This window comes from Aulonocara stuartgranti, assembly GCF_965226115.1.
Source record: "Aulonocara stuartgranti genome assembly, chromosome: 22".
Taxonomy (NCBI): Eukaryota; Metazoa; Chordata; class Actinopteri; order Cichliformes; family Cichlidae; genus Aulonocara; species Aulonocara stuartgranti.
In genome coordinates this window covers 30,334,926-30,357,838 of record NC_138957.1, presented here as the reverse complement: position 1 = coordinate 30,357,838, position 22,913 = coordinate 30,334,926, and the positions used below count along the sequence as shown (strand labels likewise).

At 42.4% G+C, this 22,913-nt stretch overlaps 1 protein-coding gene across 5 annotated transcripts in view; it reads right to left on the bottom strand.

Moving 5' to 3' along the window:
- Positions 1–22,913, bottom strand: part of macf1a (microtubule actin crosslinking factor 1a) — a 230,901-nt gene that overhangs the window by 131,255 nt on the left and 76,733 nt on the right. For 4 of the 5 annotated variants that reach the window (XM_082520383.1, XM_082520384.1, XM_082520385.1 and 1 more), the window contains one exon: positions 2,593–2,654. In XM_082520383.1, the coding sequence (XP_082376509.1) occupies positions 2,593–2,654 (62 nt within the window). Of the gene's footprint in view, positions 1–2,592; positions 2,655–4,660; positions 5,013–22,913 lie in introns of those variants that run through there. The other variant, XM_082520386.1, reaches the window with a different exon arrangement.

The following is a 22,913-nucleotide window of genomic DNA, read 5'->3' as shown; positions in this document are numbered from 1 at the left end:
GCACTGTATACACCAGAATACCTGAGCACACCTCAGCAGCCAGAAATAAACCAGACTTGGCGCACATACACAGACATCAACAACAAACAGGAAGTGAAGAGCCATTATGCTACCTAACGTCCCTTTATCTTTTCTTTAACAGGCTCTTTGTTTTTATCTCCAGAGTTTAGTTTTGATTCTGCCTTCCGTTCTTCATCTTTTGTCTCGCTCAGCCTTGTTTTCTCTGCATTTCTCCCAGCTGACAGGGCGGAGGTTTGTAGGTTTAACAGTGCTGGCTGAGAGTCGATATATGACGCAAAGCACACAACTATTTCACACTTCTGTCTATTCAAGCGCACAGCATTGTTTCCAATACATTTTCTTAGGTCTTACGTCCTTATGGGTAAGTTTTGATTGAACAAAATTCACCAAAACAATAAGTCAGAACTCACTTTACTAATACAACTCAAAATAAACTGTCCAATGTAATGGCTCGCACTGTGCAAGCATACAAAAATACACATTTCAACTGATTAATCGGTCATTATGTGTTTTGATCAATTAGAACAGTGGTCCCCAACCCCCGGGCCACGGACCAGTACGTGACTAATTTGGTACCGGGCCGCGAGGGTGAGACTCGGGTGTGAAATGTATGGTTTTAAGCGTTATTTTGTTATCGGTTTTTTTTCGTTAACTCTATTTTCCTGGGTCTTTTCACGTGTGTTATGAGTAAATCTTCTTTTTTTCGGTACCGGTACTAGTTTTATTTTGTTGTATTTATCCGCGACACCTTAAAGGCCGGTCCGTGAAAATATTGTCGGGCACAAACCGGTCCGTGGCGCAAAAAAGGTTGGGGACCGCTGAATTAGAAAACAGATAATAACAAAACAACAAACAGCCTAAATAAATGTAATTTTTCCTGTCACAGAGAACAGAGATGCTGCAACTCATTATCAATTCTGCCTAAAGGCCCGACATAGAGTTTCAGCTTATTTTGAAACCAAAACTGTTGTGCAGACACCATCACTGATTAAAATGAACCGATAAGATTCAAGAAAATGTGACAGACCGGATCATCGCTCAACTAAAACCGGCTCATTCACATTGGCAGTTTAATACTCTGTGACGTTAATAACTGATTAATTCAACATTTGAACAACACTTTAAACTTGTATGACTGCACAGATGACGTGACCTCCCATTAGAAAATATAAGCTGAATTTCGAGCTCTCAAAAAGAGAAGAAAAAAAAAAATCATTAACATCTCTCGCGGCCGCTCTGTCTCTTCATCTCTGACCTACATTCACAGTCGGCGTTGGCCTGGCAGCGCCAGCTGATACAGAGTTACATTTTCAGGCTGGGCAGCTCTGACGACAGTTGCTCCAGAGTTATGGGGTCAGACAGACGTTTCCCTGCCCGGGTCATGTGACAGAAATGCTCTGCATTCTCCTTACGGCCTGTGTGACACATGGCGTACACACTGTACTTTATGGATGTGACAGAAACCGTGTGAATGAACGCTGATGTGATGCTATGCAGACAGAACGGGCAGCTGTTTGTGGCCTATAGAAAGACATATATATACACACTAAATATATATATATATATTTAAGCGACAAATGTTTTACGTTCAGCTTAATTTCATATTTGAGCATGACTGAAAGTCTCCAGGCATCCAGTCATGGAGGATTTAGTCTCCAGGGTGTTATGGCACCTTGGTTTGTGCATTGTGAAAGAAGAACAGTGAATATCATTTACATGAATGTTGGCTCTCACAGCTGCTCATTCAGATTTATTAAAATGGGATGTTTCTTTTCTAATGCCCTAAAAATCAACAAACATATTCAAAAACTTAGCCATAAATAATTAAATATCTGCCTTCCTCTAAGCATTTGTAAATACACAACCGCATTCAAATATTCATTTAGGACTCTTGTTCAGTTCATTCTCAACTGTGTTTTCTCTGTTAAACATTAGGGAGGGAAGGCATTTAACAAGCTGTAGTTTCAGAGCCGCTAACGGTGATAAAACAGGGGCTAAATGATGCAGACAGATGCTCATCCATCGATGGAGCAGTGCCGCTCGCACACAGTCACATTAACGCTGATCATTACACACCAGCCTGATGCAACAGCACTGACAGCTCAGATAAAAGGATGGAGAAGAATGGGACCAGCAGGAAGTCTTAGTGGAAAAAATATATATTGTTAGTTTTATGCCAGAAGACAGGAAACGTGAGAACGAGATGAAGAGCTGCAGGACAATTTCAGAAGGAGTAAATCAGGCGGAACATCTAGAGGAGCTTTTTCTGAAGCTATTACTCTGCTCCCGCTGGACTGAAGATGTACAGTCCAGCTGCTTTATGACCCGAGACTGCTCACTTCATTGATTATCAAATAAATGTTGTCTGGGATGGTACACGAGGTCAGAGTGCGGAGCACTGATTTCATACACAGTACACAAACAACCATTGAAACGTGATTGATGTAAGTTGTTACAATTTATAGTGTGATTTCTATTGAAGATCTTTTCTCAGAACTATTACCATTCATTCAAAAATAACCTGGAAATCCCAGCTGAGCAATCCCAGCAGTAAAAGTTAGTGATACATACCTTGATGAGATGTTTGTTGACCCATTTTGTGAAGGTTTTCTTCTGCACCCTGTCCCGCTCATCTGCACAAAGAGAAATAAAAGGAGAGAAAGAGAGAGAGGTAAATTACATAATCCAAATCTTGCAAAGATGCTGCAGCCACTGCGATTATTTAGTGCATTACTCATTTTATAAAGCTGCACATGGAACCGAACAAAAGGACTCAGTCTTCAAGTTCATGGAGAACAGCTGGAGGTCCTGTTGATAAGAGCCTCGTTAAACGTCCACGAACATGATTGCAACATCTTTACTGCATATTTTATCTGGATGACATCACCCTTAATAAAATAAGATGTTTTCCTGATGCTCAAAAAACATTTCACTTTTCTACCCCACTTGTTATTTTTGAGTGCAAACTTTATGCTTCCTTCTCTCTTCGTTACATTTCTGCAGAGGTTTTTCCGCCTCTCTGATTCAGTCTCTTTCTGTGTGACCTGCAGCCAGGCACAGCTCCAGGCCTCCCCAGGCCAGAGGAGTGAGGCAGCCAGACCAGGAATAGAGCCTGATGCTGACCCACAACTCATTATCTCCTCACCGCAACCACAGCCTCCTGGTTTTTATACGGACTCGCGGAGCCTCTTCAGCTTTCCTCTGTTCATATCAGCCTGTCTGGGAGGAAACACAGACCCTTCCCGCCTTTCAGTTAAATATCTGACTTCCTGATGGAAAAACAGCACCACATCCTTTCAGTTCACATGGATTTGGATACATGTGAATGTAGAATTTAAAAATCCATTATAATTCTGGTCAAAGTTAAAAGTAGAAAGTAGTTTCAAGTTTTAAAATATTAAAAATGGGAATCACCGATGAACTGATATTTCTGTGTTAATCTTTTTCTTTCTTTCCTTTTTATTTATTAATACATTTTAGCATCTTTCTTGCATCCCACTCTTCTCATTTTAAAAAAACAAACAAAACATTTTATAAGTTTATGCTCGGTAACTACTGGTTGATTACGTCCGCCTTATTCCGAAAACAACAACGAGACCAGATGGATGAAGCTAATCTACCAAGAAATTAGGGAATGAAATAAAGTAATTAAGTAGAAACAATTCCCATATAAAGAGATAAAAATATGCTTACATTAATTTTATATATTATACTTTATCATATGAGAACAAATTAGAGCTGAAGAGTTTTTTTCCCTCTACTATATTGAATGAATTTGCATCAGCCAATCAGAAAAAAGGTTGCTCCAGGTACCTCACTTCTTCATCTGCTGTTTACGTGCTGCCACCATGTGAGAGCGCGACCATGGGGAAAGAGTATCACTTCCTTCTTAAGCATCTTGTTATCTCTCTGTCTGACACCCACACCTATGCAAACACACACTCAGTGACACACACACCCTCTCAGACCTCCACAATGCTGTCAAACAGCTCCGACACACCCACCCAGACTCGCACAGAGTGACCCCTCTAAGGAGTTTACATAGACGGAAGAGCCTCTCAGCAAAGAGCGCAAATTTCAACATCTCTTGCAAAATAGTTTCACCACTGCCACACGCCTTGATTCCCAAACCTGCCCGGGTAGTCCGGCTTGTTAACCCAGAGGAAAAACTTAGGTTACAAACCTAAAGTCCTTAATGATCGTGTAATGATTCATCAGGTTCATCCAGGCGTGGCAGCTGGGGTTAGTAATCCCAGATATGCGGGTTATAGGATTTAAAAACCAGAGACATGTGGAGATGTGTGAGTGGCAGCCACAGAAAGGCAAACACACATGCACAGCAGAGTGCATTGTTAAGCCGTACACACCCCCTTCCAGGCTCTCTAAACACAGGACGTGCACACACTTCACCCTTTGCGTTCAGACGAACAATGATTAATAGAGACAACCTTTAGCATAACTGCTGTCACCGGCATGTGCACAAATGGGAACTGTTCAAACACACACATAAACACGTGCTCACAGGAGACTCTCTGCAACATGTAAACATGCACTGCACACACTCTACAGCTTCCCTGTTGACATGAACTGTACACACACACACACAAACACACACACACAGGTAGGGGCTCACACTGACCTGCACAGCACATGAGCGAGTACAGGTGAGCGTTGAGGTTACACTCATTCCTGTAGTCGGGCCACATGTTCTACTGTTTCACTCCTCCGCCTCTACTCAGACCTTGAATTGATGTCAGTGACGCATAATCCGAGACAGAAGTCAGATAATGATAGCAGTGAGACGTCTTTTTGGTAGCAAGCTGTCCCCATGTATCCGAAACTGAAAGCCGTGGCCGACAGGAGCGCACCGGACGGTACCACCAGTTTCAGTCTCAGCGCCGCTCTCTCCCCCTCTCTATGGTTCACCCGTTCCCTCTTCCCTTGATCCCTGCCGTCGCTGCCATGTCTCCGGCCTACAGTCACTCTTTCCCAAGCGCAGTTGCTCTCACACACGTGTGTGTCAAAGTCAGCTGGCAGCTCCTCCCCTGAGTATGAAAAGGACAGCCTCCTTCACTCCCTAATCTCACTTCCTCACTAAGCTACGACTCTCTCTCTCTGTGTCACTTATTCTGTAGCTCACTCGCCCTCTGTTTGCAGGCCACAACAGACGGTGTGTTCTCCGACTGCAGCTGACGGTGGCTCTGCAGAGCTGCAGGGGTGCTGTCGTGTTCATCTCCTCTGTTTTCTCTCTTTTATTTCTGCCTTTCCTCTTCAATGCGTACGCAGGAACCTCTCAAGGAAAATCCTGGAGGGACAAATTGTGTTTCTCGTAAAGCTGACTCCTTTAAAGGAAATTTTTAGAAGGGAAGTATATGCACGTGTCCCACAGTGATGTCGTTTAATAAAAATGTCTTTTTTCGCTCCAGCCACGTCCATTTAGGATGATGTAATCCACTCCCTGAATGTTTCGAAAACAAAAGCACTCATACAATCAAGGCTTGTTCTGCCACGCTTTGCAAACACCCATGCATTCTTTTGCTTTCCAGCAGTGCCACCAGCTTACTGATATCACAGGTTTCCTTCCCCAAAGATGCACACACAAACTTCACAGCTGGCTTTTGTAAAAACAATCCTGCTAGCTAGAAGAAAACTGAGGAGAAGGCCAGGACTTGAGCTGAGGTGGACTTTAATTAAATACTGACAGGAAAACCAGCTTGAGTGGAATCAGTCATCTCATTAGTGCACGAGTCTGTTCGTGTAACAGCCATGAGATGACGAGCCCAACTGAGCCAGGCCTGGATCACAGCTGAAGCTCAGATCCAGGTGAGTGCTTAATAAGAGCCCACTAGCTGCTCTTTAGCTCTCAACTGGCTGGTATTCGACATGTGACATAAGATTACACATCCCGGCAATAAAAAAACCAACAAATACAAAAAAAATAAAAGAGTGTCCTGCTTGCGTCCTCACAGCTGACAGACTAAACGCACATTTTTATGAAGCCTCTTCGCTTGTTCTTTGCCGTCTCTTAAAATAGCTCAGCTGTGCCAGACAGCGCCAACGCAGGTTTGAATAATCTCAGCTGTGTGGAAGCAATGAGTCTGCACCGCTCTGGCTAAAAGCTCTGAGTCAAACAATATCCACCGACAGGTCATGTGACCCGGACCCAGGCGGTGAGGAAGGGCGGACGTTAAAGCGAGCTCCTGATGCTTGCAGGATGTGTACTGTGGACAGTGTTGTACAGTACAGGTACACACACTTATCCAGGCGAGGCAGTGACTCACAAACACTCTTATAGTCACAACAAGCTCAGACAGAGCCACACAAGCTCCTCCCCTTTCCCTCCAACAGCAGCCTTATTCCTTCAGCTCCATCCCTCCTCATGTCGTGTCCTCTTCCTCTCTGGTATTCTTCTCCTCCTCAGTCTTCACAGTGGTTCTCTCTTTCTGTCACTAAGGGACCATCCACACTAAAAATACCAGACGGAGCTTACGCCTCTAATACCACGCAGCATGCTTATCCCTCGCTCCCTCCTTCTCTGCCGTTATCGCCACTAATCTCTAACACACTCTCTCTTCTGCCCGGTCTTCCGGTGGTCTGGCGTTCTCCTCCTCTGATTCAATTTAAATTAAATGTGGAAGTGAAGGATGCTTCCAAGTGTCCTGCTTTTCCTCTTCTAGCCTGCCTGGTTGTCTGTCACTTCTTTCACTTTCTCTTTCGTTTTCCATTTTTCTTGCAGCCGGCCTGTTTCCCAGGGCTCATTTAGCCCATTTCTGGTGACACTTGAAGCCTGGCACCACTCTGTCCCTTCTCTTTCATTTTATTCTTTCTTCTCTTCCGCTTCTCATCCCATTTCTGTCTCTTTCATTGGCAGCTACAAACACTGCATGTTAAATATTTGGCAGTTTGTCATTTTCTTCAATTTTCAAATCTAAACTTTCCCTGCTGGGTGGCTAAGATGTCCCAATTGCACACTAACAAGCTGTCCAGTTCGCCCCTTCAGCAGATTAAGACCACATTCAATTTGCCCTCCTGTGGCCACAGACGACAGAAACCTGAGGGCTTAAATGCAGACTCCTGGACTCCTACTGTGCATTAAATACTACACAGATGCGTGTTAGATCAGCACCTTCAACGTTTCTACACGTGACTTTAATCAATTCAAATTAGTTTTACAAACTGTTTCTGCTCGGGTCAGAGTGATACAGTTTGTAAAACCCTGTTAGGAAGTGAAGCTGATTCAGGGTCACTGTGGCTTTGTTATCGACCCACATCTAAATAAAGACTTCATCATCCTGTTCAGTGGTCATGACATTAAAGCAGACATTGCTTTAACTTGTTTTCAATTTAGTACGTTTGCTTTTTACAGTGAGACGATTGAATTTTCATTTTTTCTGACAACTGGAAATCACTCCAGCAGGCATTTACAAGCAAAGCAGAGCTGATTCAGACCAGTTAGCTAACTATGAAGAACTACAGTCCAATATGGCTGCAGCCATGGGAGGTTTTAGATATTTAGTTATTTTTACGGTGACTTATGCACACATTTTCACTTTTATCTAGACACATTGTTTGTGTGCTTACAGAGCTTGTAGATTCAGATCTAACTGGTTAAAATTTGCCTCTGGTAGATGGTGACAGACAGATCGGTCATATAATTACAAGCCAAGCAGTTTAGTGAAAGTTCTAACTTTTTGGAAGATTTTCCACAAAAGACCTGACTCTTCATCTCACAGAAAATTCCCTCCAAATCATAAATGCGTTGAGTCCCTTTGTCATTTTGTCCTGAGAACAACAACAGTTTGCCCCATTCTCACAAAGAATCCTTCTAAAAGCTTCTAAATCCTGATATATTCAAAATAATTAAATTGAATATAAGTTAAGCTAAACTATTACTAGTAAAATACTACTACTAAACAACTTTGGTAACACTTTAATTCTTTTTCATTCAACCCAGAGTAATCCTAACAAACAGACAGATTATTAACTTCTCCTTGGTGCAGGTTTTTAAATCTACTGAAGCCTTATTTATTATTTACTGATGTTGCGCTGTTGGACAGGCTGTACGCGTAAACAACAAACCCTGTGCTCAATAAAAAGCGTAGTAATTTCAAAGAAAGCATAAACCACTGACATTTAAGTAGTATGTCAACTTTTACCACATCATGTACTTTCTATATAAAAACCCATGCATCCACACACCCTGGCATGCTTGGCCTATCACTGTGAAATGCTGAGTTTCCTGTCACAAGTCACACACACACACACACACACACACACACACACACACACACACACACACACACAAGCTGTGTTACACAGTAGCAGCTCCTCTATAAACTGGAAACAACAAGTAAATCAACATGAAAGCCAAATATGATGCTTCATAACGTCCAACCACACCCAACATCTCCAAATGACTAAAGTAGTTGCATTCCTACAAGTGCACAGTCATCGTGACACCCACATGTAACCGAATTACTGCACGCACCTAAACGCAGACAGCCAAGTGTTCACACTCCTTTTATGTATTATGAGACGTATTATCTGTTAGTGACACTTACACCTAATTCCACTCACATCCATCTTTGAATGAGCTTCAAAAAGATCAAATCACGGTGAGAAAGTCACACTTTCACCGCCTTGCAGCCATACAGAGGGTGAGTGCACTCAAAGGAAATATTACATATGTGTAAGGAAACATATCTTGCATCTTGTTTATTTAGCAGCATTAATTATCTAACCACACCTCATATTTTTGTGTCTATCAATAACCATCCAGGGCTTTTTTTCAGTAAAAACTTTGCTTATTTCAGTAGGTAAATGCCAGACCACATATGCTAAGCCAGGGGTAGGCAACTCCAGGCCTGGAGTGCACACCTGAATCAAATGATTAGTTGATTTTGAGGCCTCTGGAGAACTTCAAGACATGTTGGGGAGGTAATTTAGCAATTTGAATCAACTGTGTTGGATCGAGACACATCTAAAATCTGCAGGACACCGGCACTCGAGGCCTGGAGTCGCCGACCCCTGTGCTAAACCAAAGTGAAATCCTACATTAAGCAAATGAGTTCAACCATATTCTGGCCACCTTCCATCACTAATTATCTTCATAGCGGCCATGTTTCCCGCCGGCCTTTTCACTGCCCGCTTTTCTCTCTTACCACAACTCAATCGTGATCAGAGATGATCTGGCCTCACCCCCCCAGTACCGATCGACCTCATTGATTCACACTGTGACATCATGGCAGATACTGCTCTGCTTGTGAATCCCAGTCAGTCACCGCAGTCAGATAAAATTAGCCACAGTCCCAAAACCAAACATAGAAATTGGTTCAGTTTTTCCGCTCATGAGACACAAGCTTTGACAGAACAGCAGCTACTGAGCGTGAGTGTAAAGGTTACCATCAATATGTCAAAACGATGTAGTCATCCCAGACTTTAGACAGGTACAGCATTAATTATGCAACTCGAGCAGGCTTTAAAGGAGCGTTAGCACCAAGGCTACATTACAAAACACAAAAGGAATTTCCCTAATGCAAGACAAAGGTATGAATAATTGGACACATGACCAAACTTAGCAGCTTACTGGCAGCACAGCGTTTCATTGTTTACTGTAGAGTATGAAGATTTAAACACAGAGCATAGCTCATGCAAGCAGCTGAAGATGCACATAAATGCGACGATATAACATCTTTTTCATGGATTCTCCTCCACTGACTCATGTAGATACAACAATAAAGTCCCTGCAGCACAAAAGCATGAAGTGTCTCAGTGTAACAGGAGATGAAACAGGAGGAACCTTCATGCTCTTACAGCACAAGCTGCTTTACATTCCAGTAAAGCTAAAATAGAAAAACTGCACGGTTAATACAAACACCCATTACAAGCCAAGAAAACACTAAAGGTACTAATATAAAGGGGGGAAAAAGACACTGACATGCTAACAAAGAAGCAGAAGAGGCGGAGCCTAAACAGGAAGCACATGGATCTTGACATATAAGTCAGAACTGAAGCAGTGAGGAGGAGGAAAACTGTAGTCGACAGTGACCATTTACCTGCGTCAGTGATGGGCATCTGACGGCGGCGGCGGCGGTAGTACCAAAACCCAGCTGCAGTCAGAAAGTGAAAAGCCACCACCAGGATTGGCGTTATGACATCAGGGTCTGACAGAAAATCCATCTTGTCGTACCGAGCGATGACAAAGTGCTCCTAGTCTGTCTGAACTTCCACAAAATACCACTTAAATAACAACCAAGTGAAGTTCCTGAAAGTCCAACAACTGAATCCCTCCAGGTTACGTCCCAACGCTAGCAGCATCCACGCAGATTCACACAAGCCTTCTAAGGTCCGCGCACAGAATCATGACGATCCTTGGCCTGCTTTCACTTCTTCCCTTCCTTCCTCCAGCAGCATCTCTCAACTTCCTACACAAACTCCTGCAGCTACAAACTTCTGAGTCCCTCTCTCCATTCAGATGCCCTCCCTCTCCCCCCTATGCCTCTCTCTCTCTCGCTGCGTTTTAACCTCACTCGCTCTCTGACACTCTAACAGTGAATTCCATTCCCCTGAAACAAGCGACCAGACTGTAGCCGTTGCTCAGTGCGCCGTTAGAAAAGCAGTAAATAAAAGAAATGGGACCAAAAGGACGGAAATGTGTGTATGCCACGTGTGTGTGTGTGGTTGCCTCACACTCAGAAGGAAACCACATGGGAGATACCATACCATCTTCCTGTGTGCATTCTCTGCATTACCATTTTAGCATGTTAAAATAGATTTTTGTATGTATATATATATTAGTATGCACACATGCATATAACTTTCTAAGTGGGTGCACACGCTGGCAGAATTTGTTGATGATGATGATGATGATGATGTGAGTGTGTCTGTGAGTGCGAGTGTGCACCCCTGTTGAGAAGGTGAGTGTGTATGCGTGTTTACCTCTGTTGCCATGAGTGAGCAATGCATCCTGTCTGTGATATTTATTAACGGCTATCTTTGAGTGATGTCTGCTGACTGTGACGGTGCGTTCAAAAGCTTTGGACACAAGGGGAGTGTGTGTGTGTGTGTGTGTGTGTGTGTGTGTGTGTGTGTGTGTGTGTGTGTGTGTGTGTGTGTGTGTGTGTGTGTGTAAGAGACATTACAGAGTGATTCAGCATGATTCAGGCTGCACACTAAAAGGCAGGGGGTCCCACAGCTGCTCTCACCTCGCAGAGAATTGTGTGTCTGTGCCTGAGTGTCTGTGTGAGTGTCTGTGCGTCTGACTCTGTGGTCAAGTTATCATGTCACCTCTGAAAAAGCTGCTGAGGTTTTTGGTCCTAGCAACCTCGAGACAAAACAACACACAACCACAACAAATCTGATGCTCTATTTGTGGGGTGAAAAACTTCACCGCCTCAGACTGTTCTGACTGTCGTGTTGATTTGAGTTCATGTGATTTAACACACTGATTTAAAGACGAGGAGTGAGTCTTTCTTTGTTTGTCATTTCCTGAACATCACAATTACCAGATAACATGAGGTGATGGACGTGTGTTCAAGATCCCGACTAACTGTCCGGTACTTTCCACTGTAGTTTAGTTAGTGCTATGCACTGACTACATTACCCAGAGTCCTTTTTGTCCCAAGATTATGGCCTGCACTCAGATGAGAGTCAGACTGACAGTTTCAACACTGAACAAGAAAATTCACTGAAAATTTAAGGTTTGTACATTTTCCAAGTTAATTAAAGCTACTACACACGCACAGACATGGGAGTTGTGATGTTCTGTGCTACAAATTCAGCAAAAACATGCTAATATTGCCAAGAGTTTGACAAAGTGATTCAACAAACAATAATTATGAACAACTTTACATTTATCATCACGATGACTTGTCCACAGAACAACTTCACAAACTTTACAGACACTGATGAAATGCAAAATATGTTCCTTTACTTGAATTATCATCAAGATTTTCTGTGCAGTTATATAGTAGTTATATAATAACATGATTATATAAAAGCCAGGTTTTAATTTGTCAGTGCCGTGCTCTTTGAGATGTTGCTGATAGTTTCTGACAACGTTAAACACGAAACACCAAAGTACCACAAAAGGAAAGTAATGGACAGTTTAACACGATTGTTTTCACAGGGAGGAAATTAAGTGACCTATTATTTCAAAGTATTGAGAGGATGAGCATATGTAAATGGGAACCTTAAAACTTGACAAAGCTGAGATAAAACCTGAAATAAAAGCCTGTTTGGGATTTCCAGCTTCCCACTTTAATGGGAATGGAGCACTTTAGTTTGCAGAAAAGCAGAAACTGGATGTTGCGTTTACTTATTTATAGTTTCTCACAGTTGCGAAAAGGAAACTACAATAATAGATTAACTAAAACAGAAAAAAAGTGAGAAAAGAAACTGTGTGAAGCAGACATGTCTTGTGTGGGAAAGTTTGTTGCTACCACTGTGGGGCAGAAGAGACCAACATGTGTGTGTTAGGCTAGATGACATAACACTCACACCACTGAGAACACACAAGTCAGGTGTTACACTCAGCAGCCTGAAACCAACCATCTCTGAAAGAATCTTTTTATGTTGTTGTTTACACACTTAAACCATCTTTAAGAATCCTTCACTGCTTAATATCAGGTCTTTAAGGAGGAAAATTACAGTTACATCTGCTTTTATATCGCCCCTCTGCACACAAAACGCCTCCTCTAAGCTAATTTTCACATCATCTTCACGCACACTTAATTCACACCTGCAAAAACATCAATAATTCACATGCATAAATGCACTTCAACAGTATAATACCACTTACACTCCCAGGACCTTCAATGAATTAAAGGCTGCTGTTTTTGCTTGTGTGTGCATGCTGTCAGGGTCAAGAGGTCAGGGATCTGCGTCACGCAAAAAGTTTTACAAATGGAAGATTTACAACAAAACCCGGGGATGATGTGAGACTACAGTATAAGCAGGAAACAGGAGAAGAAGAAAGATGGAGGGATAAAGATGGAAGAGTACAGGAAGCATTGAGAGGAGAGATGGAGGAAAGCTACAGTGTTATTACAAGGCTCTGTGCCGGAGAGTGAAAGACTCTTTTCTTTCTGATATCAGAGGGAGAAATCTCACAGTCACTGAGACACACACACACACACACACACACACACACACACACACACACACACACACAGAAAGCCTTTTGTGACCGTCAGTTTCACTGCTGACTATATTAGCATAATTAAATCCCTCCAGAAACTCAGAAAACCCTCAAATGACACAAACAATTAAATAATGTAAATATCTCCCTTTACGTGACAGGTCTATACGATGCTCGCAACAGCCTGTCACGTCTTCCCGTCTCTCCCTCCCCCAGTAAAACTCAATCCTTGCAGTCAGTACCAAGGTCACCCTGACACACAGAAGTACGCGGGCACACACGCTCCACATCTCCCAGAAATATGCCGTACCTTTGTGCGCACCTATTACTGCCTTGGGCCAGCACATGATAATACTCCACAAACAAATTTCTCTCCTCACTCCCACAAAGAGACACACACACACACACACACACACACACACACACACACACACACAGAGGCCGAGCCATAAACTGCATCTGCATATGCAAATACCCTGCAGGCCGAGCACACCTAAGAGCATGTGCAATCGCAGGTGCATTGCTGCACAAGTGGCTGCAGTAAATGACCATAAGCCATAACCATAATTTGTTCCTATATTTCACCATCAAAGTGGATCTATTATGCACATTTATAGTTCAATATATTTTACTCTTAGACTCCATTAAAGCCTCTTTGCAATATAAGCCTTATTTATTTTGTGCAGGACCTCAGTGAAGTGAAACACACTCCCAGGCCTTAATCTAGTAATATTTCTAACGGCCAGCAGAGGGCGATTAAAAAAATCTACATATATCAAAGCCTATGGGAAGACTCCCTTGCACTGTAAACACTGTCCTGATGGATTTATGAGCTCAACTGCTGGTTTCAGGTCATAGTGAATAAACTACGAAGTTATTTTGTCATGTCATTGGCTAAATTTGTCTTTTGTAGTGTTTTATGCTCTGATTGGCTGCCCCTCACAAACAGAGGCTTGAACAGCAGAGCGTCTGTGTTAACAAACAGAGCCGAGTGCCTCAGGTGACCATATAAAGATATCTGCATGCCATGAGATCATACAGCGCCTAAAGTGGCAAAACATCTCAGAAACAGGGCATTGAGAGCAGTTTAAGCTGTTGCTTACACATATAGAGGTATACTTACACATATATTTAATAATAAACTTACCCTAAAAAAACAAAAGGACATTTCTATCACATATGGCCACCGTAAAAACCTTCATTTTATGATAGCTGGTTTATGGTAGCAATAGCAGGGATGAATTACTAAGATAGTGTTTTGGCAATATTTAACAACGAAGTGCAGCATCCCAGCTGTTTGAGAGCCAATGCCAACTGCAGGAGGAAACACAGAGGGCAGAGGGGAGGATGAGCAGCAGGGAGCAGGATGAGGAAAATGACGATCACATCACAGTGATGAATCCTCTAGCCTTGGACTTTCATGTCCAGATTTCATGGTGACAAAAACTTCCCATCTCCCCCTTCCTCCTCCTCCTCCTCTCTGGCTCCTTTTAGTCCTTCTGAATCCAAATCCCATGTGCCAGAATGAACTCAATTACCTCTGCATCTAAACCAGCTTCTACTTGTGCAAGCATCCCCTATCAAACAGTGCTAAACCAAAATGTAATAGTTTTGTGTTGAGAATTAGCTATATAAAAGATGAAAAATGGAAACTGTCCTCCCTTATGAGCCCAATGCCTCTGTTATCTTTATAAAAAGATAACAGTGAAGAGAAACTGTTCGGAAAGAGCTGCTGTAAACTATTTCTTTTATATCTGAATAAAGCAGCTATTTTCAGAGTCCAGTCATTGCACAGCTGCATGTTGTGTGACCATGATAACATCACAACTGACTGTCAGCCTCCCACACTGTTCCCCGGCAGCTGCGTGACCTCTGACATCTCTACTGGCAACATGCCGCAGAAACTCTTCCCGTCTGGAAACTGAGCCGGCAGCCACAGTCCCGACCTGCCAGTCTGAGGCTGACGATTCAGACAAAAATACCACGAGGATTCAGACTCAGGAGGTGGATACTGACGAGAGGAAGAAAACACTTGTACATGTTTTGATGAAATATATTTCCACCAGCAGCGTGCTCTGCAGAGGCACCGGACTTTCTCGTGTCACTAAATCACACAGTAAAATTGTCCCTGTGATCCTGAAGAGTGATTAAGCTGTAATTCTGTTTGCACTGCAATGACAAACAGATGATGTATGGCCTGCAGGCAAAGTTGGAGCTATGTTGACATAGAGCCAAACTTCGAGATGACCTCAGAGGGACGCTGCTTCCCTCTGCAGCACTGAACCCTGCAGTTAGGGGGCAGACTGGGTCCAGTTACAGAGCAGCACAGCTCCACTCGTTCCCAGTGTTTCAGCATTTATTCTCAAACATCTTATTCAGCTGAAAACAAAGTTTAGCCACATACGTAAAACAGTGAACTTCAGTTCTTCCTGAAGACTTAAACTTAGAGAAGTGAACATGAAGTTCACTAGAGTTGATTGAGACTTCATAGACAGACCAGTTATCTGATGCTCATGCTGTGACTCTTCAGTTCATTTGCTGTCTGAAATTAGCGGTTTTAACTCGTCTACCTTTAAGCCAGCTTTCTTCTGATTGGCTGCCCCTCACAGTCGGAGTGTTTAAACATCAGAGCCGTGTGCTGTCTGTGCTCACATCCAGGGCTGTATTCATGAGATTAATGATATCACCTCTCTATGAAATCATAAGAAGCAAAGAGTGTTCAGAGCCGTCTGAAATCTGAGCTTTTGACTGCTGGGAATTTACTGACCTAAATATTTGAAACTTTAACTGTGCTTAACAGGAGCATCACCCACTGTAACCGTACATTTATGACAGAAAATAAAGAAAACCTCAATAGGTCCCCTTTAACTACAGTACTATTTTCATCAGGTTAGAAACACTGGTAAGTTTCTTTGCGGTCCTCTTTATAAACTAGAGAACTTTGTTTCACTTCCACCTTCATCTCTGTGTAAAAAACAAAACAAAAAGCCTTTTTATTCAGGTATGCATTTCTATGTTGCACATACGTTGTTAGTGTTACGTCAAAGTAGGAGTGCCCTGGGTTCAAACCCATCTGAACCTTTTGTTCCGCACAAAAGCTTCAGAAGCATTAGTTTAGCATTAATGCTACATTACGGTTATTTAAAGAGGCATTAAAGAAAAATCATGTGCAACATTTACAGGAAGTACACGTTTCTTTGTTGGTATTCAACCTTGAGCTACTAAAGATTTTATCTAACATCATTCTTTCCAGGTTGGAAGAGTTACAGGAATCTTGACTGACTGTTTTATTTATTTACACATCAGACAACATGTAAAACTGCATTTTTAATTTGTTTTAGTTAGTTCATCTCACAATCTACAAATCACATACTGGTGAAGTAATATACTGGTATTTATTTCACAAGCATGGAGGTAATGCATTTTTAATGATTAGTAATTTACTCTTACATCCAGCTTGACAGGGAGCACTGTGTCTACTGTGCTGGCTATACAAGCGTCTCTTAGTGCGAGATGAACACATCAAACTCTCCCGGTGCTTGGAAAGTAAGTTTCGTTTTGACATGAGAACTAAGCGGATCGCTGCACCCATTCCAAAGATGACGGGAACAGAGCCAGGAGTCATCAGACAGAGAGAGAGAGAGAGAGACGCAGACAGCGATACCTCGAGATGCCATTACGAGATTAAAGTACAGGAGAGAGGTAAAGGATAACACAGGAGGGGGGAGAGGACGAGGGTGGTTCCCCAGATGAACCAACAAGGATGGATTAACAGGAGGACGCACACAAAACACAGGGATGGAGGAGAAAAACGAGTGATGACAGACGGGAAGCTGACCCACCTGGAGACCAGCAAGAGGTGAAAAACTAAAGTTTCCCAGCTAAAAGCTTCAGCCGGTGGAATCACGCGGAAGCTCCCTTCCTCTGATAAAGGCTTTCATCTGTGTTGGTTAAACACAGGTTGTTATTAGAACATTTCCCAAAAAGCTTACTGTGTTTCAGGAAGTGACCTGGGGTTTTCTAAGATATGAGGCCATCTCATGATATGAGAAAAATGAGGAAAAACTCTTCAGGCGACTGTGCTTAAACACTAAAGGAGTCAAACTGGGTCATTAGCCCTGCAGCCTTGCTGCTGAGTCTGAATAAATGTCAGGAGAGCATACAACTCTTTTTCTGGAATTCCTGCATAGCAAAATTTAATTATATGGCTGAGAAAACAGGAAACGTTTCTGGGCCTGCACACGCAGAAATACAGACACATACACACGTGTGAAAGTTTTTTTTTCAGCAAACAAAGCCCAATTACCCCTGTCCTCTCTTTCACCCTGCATATAAAAGAACAAGGATGTGAACATTAACATCTCTGCTCTACTCCCTTTGGGCCACGCCGACACACACAGCAGATCTTTTTTAGCATATAACTAATATCAATAGGATGCAAAGCTTATAACAAGAAGCTACATCAACACAACATACAGATGCAACTACTAACAAGCAGTTAGCTGAGCTATGAGTGGCACAAAGAGCGAGACAACATCAACATGAACTGAGTTTTCCTGCCAGTAAGAAATTCACTGAGCCTGATGAAAGCACCTCCGGCTGTCAGAAGCACATCCAGGTTTAAATATGAAATCTAAAGGTCCTCGGGCCACAGTGATAACTAGTACTGATGAATATGACGTTCCCCTTCCTGCTGTCACAAAGGCTAACCTATGCATCTACAGTAGCTTTAGGCAACATGAAGCACATGTGAGAGGAAAAGGAAAACATGCTAATCTTCTTTCTTGGTAGTAGCAGGTGATACAATCAACACTGCTCTTATATGAAAAAGGAAGCTTCAGCCAGGAAACTGCTGGCTCAGTTTAACATAAAAATCATGTTGTCAGAGTCTAAAATAAACTTCAATATGTCTACTTGCTATTTTAAAAGCATTTACACAGACATTTAAAACCCAGATCTTTGACTTGTAACTGTGTTGCTTCATAGACACGACTTCATTTCATTTACCTACATTCAACAACGGGAAAAACCGACCTCTTTTAAAGGAGATCTCCTATTCTATTGTATCTATCATGGTAAAAATAAAAATCTGAATTGAAATCAGACAAAATTATTTTTTAAACACTGGTATCAATCCAAGATTAGCAGTTAGTCCCACACTGCCACACACACTTTACAAATCAGACCTTTGGCACAGAAAGGCGTCCACTGATGTATGTATGAATGTAGCTACAGTAACTACTAACCATCTCCAAAAAACTGATTCTGTTCATCTGGACGTAGCATTTTCAGAGCATGCTGTTCATGTTATCTTCACTTTGGCAAAATCAAACTATGCAAAGTGACTTGTAGTAGGTTGAGCCTCTCAGAATAGAATACACATGTTCAGCAATACACATTGCAATTTGTTACATGATCGATGGATTGCAATGAAGCTTGACTGAGCCCGGGTGGAAGCAGGAAGCCTGCGTGACCTACGTGACCCGACTCTGACGCCGCCTCATTCTCACCCTTCAGGCTCAGGAGGTCCATGAAAACAGTGATGTTGACCTCTGGATCATTAAATGCTGGGTCAAAGCCCTCCTCAGATTATAGGCCAGGGATCATGGGGTGTGCATGTGCTGACATGAGTGCAAGCAAATCACCCAGCTAATCTTATCACACAGTTTGTAGGTAAACATTTCAAACCATCGCTCTGACATGGCTGCTTAAATATGGTTCTTCACAGCTACAGCAGAGAAACAGAGCTGTCAGCCCTGCATGGATAGATGGTGGGAAAGGAGGGAGGGGGGCATATAGAGCAGTAGATTTATGACTTTGTAAGAAAAGAGAAGCTTCATTTATCATTTGGTTTTAGGGTCTTGGTTAATCACAGGTTAATGAGCAGGAGAGGGAAGGGCAGAAGAAAACAGAGAAACACAAAGAATAAGAGTTGAACGAGGAAGAGGAATAAAAACTTTAAATGGAGACAGATGGAGTAAGCAGCGTTCACTAAAGGAATAGGGTGGGAAGATTATGCAGAAGAGCATGGGATGACGAGGACAAGATAAGGAAAGATAAAAGATCAAAGTCCAGGAGGAACAAACATGAGATAAATGGGAAAGTGAAGACAGGTGAAAGTGAAATAAAAGGGGGGAAAAAAACAGCAACAACAGCAGATGACTCAAAGCGGAATCATTTCCAGAAGCTGAAACATGTTTCCTTACTGTTATGTTATTAGGTTTTAATTTGTAACTGGACATAAAAGAATATAGTGTGTTAGCAGCCCAGTGAGGCACTATTAATGCTAAAGAGCTTTAAGCCAAACGCACATAACGTTAAAGCTATTGATTTTTATCATGTACTCTGTTTATCATTTACTGTGCTGTGGAGCTGAGGCTGATGGGAAAGTCAATGTCAAGCTGTCCACGTACTCACATCCACATCACTCACCTTTCACTATGCAGTCAGTTTTTCCATTTTGCACTGCTGCACGACGAAAAAGTGCAAAAACTTTAATAGAACTACTTTGTACCAGTAATCTATTAATTAAAAAAGCTTGGTATGAAACGCAGTTATTATTAAATGCATGTTCAGAAAATCAGGAACAGTACAAGGAAACAGACCTGTGTCTGAAAACTGTCTAAATAGGGACTGAAAAGATGACCTGATGGCGCTACGTGAAAAGTTAGTTGATCACCAAAGTCCTTGGAGCCATGGACGCCTAATACCCCTTTCATACTAGGACAATACCCGTGCACAATCAATAATTTCTGATCCATGGAGACCGACTTTCATGGCTATGGGAGGGGCTAAGCAATATTTGGGATCCCACGGATCCGTCTGCCCCAGTTTTCTTCCCATGGACGTTACCTCAACTTCTCATAACAGCATTATGTAATAATTGGTTCTGAAACATGAAAAATATGTGGGCTGTTTCTCCAAAGGCACTGGCATATAACTGGTTCTGTACCAGTACCAGCATTGCTTTGGTCTAATGAAAACATTTTGGGTCAAGTGGACCGAGTGACAAAGCCACAGACTGCTAACAACAGTTAGCAACAAGCACCAGACCGGTGCAACGTTGGCTCCTCCTTTATCCAAACAGGTTCAGAGCCGAGAAACAACGAGAGACTAAAGCAGGAGCAAGGGCAGGTGTGTTTGCGAGAGCCGAGAGGAAAGAGTGAGACATCTATGAAGGAACCGTGAGAGAGATGAAGCTGAAGAAGAAAAACACTTTGATGATGAGGTCAGCTGATGGGAAAAGACGGGGCAGAGCGAGAAAGACAAAAGGTGAGGCGATGACAGGGCCAGGGGCAAAGAATGTGAAGAGTGTACACAAATACAGGGGACCCTACCACATAACCACGGTAACCGGGCCTTTAACCCCAGCTGTTCCCGTCGCCATGGACACCTCTCAATTAGGACCCTTCCTCCACCCTATCCCATCCTCTGGCCTTTCATTCAGGCACTTGACCTGACCTCCTGAAATAGCTGTAATTATCAGACTGTCAAAGGCATCTGCGGCGTCCACGCCACCAGGACGTCAACGTTTACGCCCAGTCACTCTTTAAAAATGTTCTTTTCTTCCCCAATTAGTTATTTAATCCAATATGTTAGGATGAAACATTAACACAGCACAGACTCAGGAGTCACCTTCAATTTCTAATATACTTTCTATTTGACATAAAGCAGGATAAAATATTTATGTGAGCAAAAATTAGACATATAAAAATGATGACCATGGCCTCCTTATTGTTCAAAATATAATAAATAAGAAGAGACTCACTAAGTGTACGGCCTTCCACTAAAAGCTGCATTTTTATCAGCTGGTGCTCGTTTGGTTCAGTTTGACTTCCTAATGGTTTCGGTAGTAAAACTGTCTTGAATGCAGCTTGTTAAATGAATCAAGTAGCCTGGAAAGCTAAACACAAATCCCTCTCACTCACGGAAGACTTTCACTTCTGTTTTATGGCTCTGATTTCACGTGTGTGTTGCACACAGGCAGGTGTGTGTGCACGCCGAATTCAGGCTGTGTCACTGTAGCATTCGGCAAGATAGGCTTACGAGTGTGAGAGAGAGCGCAATCGAGAGACAGTGGATTATTGTGTTTGTGTGCGTGAGTGTTAATCTCACTGACGTAAAGCCAAAGACCACCTAGGCTGACCATCGAACACGAGGGGAGGGGAGGAGGAGTGCTCGCACATCAGAGACAAACCGAAGCTCCTTTCTGCAAAGATCACCACACACAAACACCTACACCAAACGGACACCATTAAAACCAACAACAGCCAACACGGAGTAATTCCATCACCACTGATTTTCCAAGTACAATACAACCTTCCACATGGAAACGTGTCAGTTTGACACGAAGCACCTACCCAAACCAGTAGCACCAAGCACAACCACTGTGGCAACAGTTTATCCTCCAATGATAATTACATGAAAACTGCTCACGAATACCTTAGTGTTTTTCTTTCTGATATTACCTTGAAATACATCAATGTTGTAGACACTTTGGAGCATGACAGCTACACGTTTTTACTTTGCAAAAAGCTCCACAACCATAACTTGCCCCCATCCAATTATTCGACACACGACCCAATAAATGTTCTTACTCCCTCTGGTTCAGATCCAGTGCTTTCTAGTACACAGTGTTTCTCTCAGAAGGGATGCTTAAAGTTTTTAAGTGCCTCTTTAGCTTTCTTGGCATGATGTTCACTTCAGTTTAATCCCCTCCAACAAATGATGCACACAGGCTGAAGGCCGTTAACATCCCCACTTCAGCTGAAGAATCAAAGCAGTGGCTCTCACAGTAATGTCTCAATTTTTCCCCATCTTTGTTTGATTTTATCTGCAAAAAAGTGATCGGTTTTATGTTCTCACAAATGTTACCCTACTCAAAAGTGTACAAATATTCCTCTTTTTCTTGAGGTTTCAAATTAAACAAATTACTTTTGAGCAATTAAAACAATACTCTTTGATTGACACTAAACCTCAGCCCACCCTGACTTGTCTTATAGCACACTGGGTTAAGGTATCCAAAGAAAGAGTAAGTTAGCCCAGCCTCCAACCTCAGAATCCAGTCGACGATTAATAATATGTGGTGTCAAAAAACCTGATCGACACAGGATCCAAACTGCACGACCCAATGGACCCGCTTACAAAATCCTGGTCCAAGACACCACATGACATCATGTGTGTTGTGGTTACACCAGCTATTATAGCGGTGGTTTTAATGTGGTGGCAGATCAGGAAATGAATGGTCCTGAGTGGGAATCTTGGAGACAGCAGGAATGTGAATTGTGCCCGACAAGCACAAAAACATAGAAAGTGATCAATGGCAGCCTTAATTGCTTTGCATTGCACAGGTTCATTAAGGAGTCAGGTATGTTAATGCTCAGTCTTTTTACAAGCACAGACAGTAATCCTCTTTTAATGAGCTCCCACAGAGAGGAGACAAAAGACAGTATTTGAACAATTTTAAGAAAACTGGCATAGAGTCCAGCGATGAGGGGGTTGAATGTGACTTTAGGTCAACACTACGCTAAAAACTAAACAAATGAAGTCGATGTGAACTTCCTATTTTAAGGGAAGCTGTAGCCGATTCAAATTTGAGTTCTATTATCACGGTTTTGTGTAACACTCTCTCATATTTGCTTAGAACAGCTGTGTACTCTCAATTTTTGAATGAATTTGCATGAAAACTGGTCAGTCACAGGTTCTAATAAGACCATGAGTTATTCCTCCATAGTACAATATTTGAAGCAATGTT